Below are 3374 nucleotides of genomic sequence, written 5' to 3'. Positions count from 1 at the left end.
CTCGGATATAGGAGGTATTGGAGAACGCGAACAATCACTATCTTCGTTGTGGCTTAAAAAAACAAATCCTTAATATTTTCATAAGTGTTTTTTTTTTGTTAACATTTTGTTAAAATAAGCTTATTTTACTTGTGTTTTGTTAAAATCCCTAAAAGAAGCCAAGCATATGCAAGGCTAAAATGTGTGTGTTTTATAGGGACAAAATAATATTAAAGTTACTTAAAGAATATTATATTGTAATTTAATTAGAATAGAATAGAATAGAGTTGTAATTGTAATTTAAAATGTGTGTTATGAATTTGGAAAGAATGTGTGTGATGAATTATGATGTGTAAATTAAATAATAATTTAAGAAGAATTGACTTGTAAATAGAGATAGTACAAGTACAAGTTTGGTGTGGGGTACATAGTAAAAGATAGAAGGTCCACCACAGAAAATAAAAGCTGTGCAGTACAAGTTTCCTACTCCATCACGTATCATTGTACTATACAATCCCATATATATAAGAATATCCCAACCCAAGATTTGCTCCTCCTCCTTCTCCTCCGGCTTCTTCTCTTCTCAACCATCGCCTGAAACAGTAAAAGAGATGGATCATGGTAATCACAATGACATGCGGATGCCAGGCATGAACATGAGCAACAACACACATCATAAGATGATGATGCACATGACATTCTATTGGGGAAAAGATGCTCTAATTCTCTTCTCAGGATGGCCTGGAACTAGAAGTGGGATGTATGTTTTAGCTTTAATTTTAGTTTTTATTATCTCCTTTCTTGTTGAGTTTCTTTCTCATTCTCAAATCATAAAACCTGGTTCCTCCGATTTCACTGCCGGTGTAATCCAGACTTTAATGCATGCTCTAAGGGTTGGATTAGCCTATATGGTTATGTTGGCCGTTATGTCTTTTAATGGTGGTGTTTTCTTGGTTGCTGTTGCTGGTCATACGCTTGGTTTCTTGCTTTTTGGCAGTCGCCTTTTCAAGAAAACCTCTCAGACCACCAAAAATTCTGATCTTCCTCCGATGAGTTGTTGATCAATAATTAGGTTGAATTCCAGAATTCAAAGTGAAATTAATTATTGGGGGTTTTGTTTTTTTTTTTTATATTTTATTGTAATTTACTACAGAAGTAATTTGTATTAATTAGCAATGTAATTTGGTTGAGGTGTAATTCATAAAATTCAATGCCTTTTTTTTGGTTTTTGTTTTCTAGTTTTAATTAGCTGATAATAGAAGTTGAGTAGTAATCAGAAACACTGATTTCCTTTTTATAGTATAATATGATGTTGGACAATAAGTTCAAAATAGTTGGCAATCTATAGAGAAAGATTAACAAATAAGGTATGCTTATTATTTTTGAAAATCGAAATTGAGTTAGATATGAATCTTTTGTGTGGTCTGGTAATTAGGAAAGGGATGAAGATAGGATATTGGAATTTAATTTTCCAAGGCAAAATTAAATGCCAACTGCCGAATGAAATGAGTCGTTCATCTGCAAATATAAATGAGTATTAATTGGAACCAGATATCCGGATAGAAGAGAGTAAAATTATCAGAATAACCTTTTTAAATATTTCCTCTCTTATTAATACACTTGATCTTGAAACCAGAATGGGTGTCTGATATGCCACCTATTCCACACCTTATGTAACCTGATTTATAAACAGGTTGAAGAAAGTGTTACATCTCATTATTGCACTCTCCAAAGTGCGTTTATTCTGGTCTCTGATAATGTAATACTTGTTTGTTTGTGAGGTTAATTATTATTTGTACAAGAAATCTAAGCGGAAATCTACTATCATTGTTTATGACTCTGTTGAATGAGAATTTCTTAGACAAATAACGTTCATACTGGGTTTTACTGATAATTGGGTCAATTTGATCATGCAATGTGTGTGTAAGGCAACTTAACATTGTTAATGACTGTCACTCGATTGGTCCCCTTATTCCTCAAAGGGGTCTCCGTCAGCGTGATCTGGTTTCGCCATACTACCTGTTTTTTATTTGTGCTGAAGGATTGTCACGGTCGTTGTCTAAACTGGAAGAGCATGGTATTATTCATGGCTGTCGTGTGGCATTAAATGCACTGTTTATTTCACATCTGCAGTCAAGCAATGTCTTTCTGATTACGAAAAAGCCTCGGCATAAAACATCAATTTCTCTCAATTTTCTATTTCGTTCAGCAAAAATTTCTATGAAGAGGATTGTACCTTAACAAGCTCTATCCTTGGAGTTACTTCCTTAGCAGTGAGAATGGTAAGAGTGGGCTTCACCATTTCTATTTCGTGGGATAAGCTCTTTGTTACAAAAAAAAATAAATATATGGAGGCATGGGTTTTAGGAAGCTTCACCATTTCAGTCTTGCTCACTTAGCAAAACAAGGATGGCAAGTCCTTTCTAATCTTGCTTTGCTAGTTTCTTGTGTATTGAAAGCTTGCTACTTTTCAAATTGTTCTTTCCTGGAGGCTTCGCTGGATGATAAGTTGAGCTATATATGGAGAAGTATTCTTGTTGCTCAACCCTTAGTTGCGTCGGGATCTCGTCGGTTGGTAGGGATGGGTATTGATATTCGGATTTGGCATGATCCACAACTTCTGGATAATGTAAATCCTCATGTGGAGAGCCATATGCTTGTTGGGTTAGATTTTATTGACAGATGATGGCTGCTCTCCGGATACTGATTTTATTAGGGGTATTTTTATGCATAGAGATCAGGTGCTCGACTCCCAAATTCCCTTGAATAAACAATAGGTGGTTAACACCCACTAGAATGGGGATTGGAATGGATTGTATACAGTGAAAAGTGGGTATTATAAATTGATGCGAAATTTCCCAAGGAATCTTATCTCGAGAATGCATGCAAGCTATATGTCCAAGATAACACCCTATATGAGGAATTAGAGTCTAACGGACCTTTCGATTTGAGTGAGAGAATTTTTGAGGAACATGATAATGTTCAAATCTGTCAGAAATTCGAGGAACACGATAATGTCAATGTATCTTAGAACGTTACAGATACTATAAATCTGGATGCAAGTGGCATTGTTATTCCCTATTATTATGATAATATGGAACTTGGTCTGAGTGAGATCATACCGAATTATGATGAATATATGAAGTTCATTTATGAGGATTCGAAACCGCGTCGTACTAAAAGACAAAAAGTTGAACACCGATGATTCAATATCGAAAGGTCATGTTTTTTAGTAAGTCCTGGTGATGATGCAGAACTGAGAAACATTCAAGAGGCTCTCTCATGTAATGGAAGAAGACATGACTTCTATGAAAGTCAACAATATTTGGCAATTGGTTGACTTACCCAAGAGTAGAAGGGCAATTGGGAACACGTGGATTCTCAAGATTAAGCGA

General features: G+C 35.1%; 1 protein-coding gene across 1 annotated transcript; it reads left to right on the top strand.

The window, feature by feature from the left end:
• The first annotated feature begins 488 nt into the window (after positions 1-488).
• LOC136233129 (copper transporter 1-like) lies at positions 489-1208 on the top strand. Its single transcript, XM_066022709.1, has one exon. It carries the CDS (start codon positions 591-593, stop codon positions 1038-1040), a length of 450 nt encoding a protein of 149 aa, XP_065878781.1. The 5' UTR covers positions 489-590; the 3' UTR covers positions 1041-1208.
• Positions 1209-3374: the final 2166 nt, after the last annotated feature.

The sequence above is a fragment of the Euphorbia lathyris genome, chromosome 6, assembly GCF_963576675.1.
Source record: "Euphorbia lathyris chromosome 6, ddEupLath1.1, whole genome shotgun sequence".
NCBI classification, from domain to species: domain Eukaryota; kingdom Viridiplantae; phylum Streptophyta; class Magnoliopsida; order Malpighiales; family Euphorbiaceae; genus Euphorbia; species Euphorbia lathyris.
The sequence above is the reverse complement of the archived record's forward strand: the minus strand, read 5'-3'. Positions and strand labels throughout refer to the sequence as shown.

Coding starts and splice junctions, on each gene's coding strand:
- LOC136233129 (XM_066022709.1), top strand. CDS start 591: ATGGATCATGGTAATCACAATGACATGCGGATGCCAGGCATGAACATG.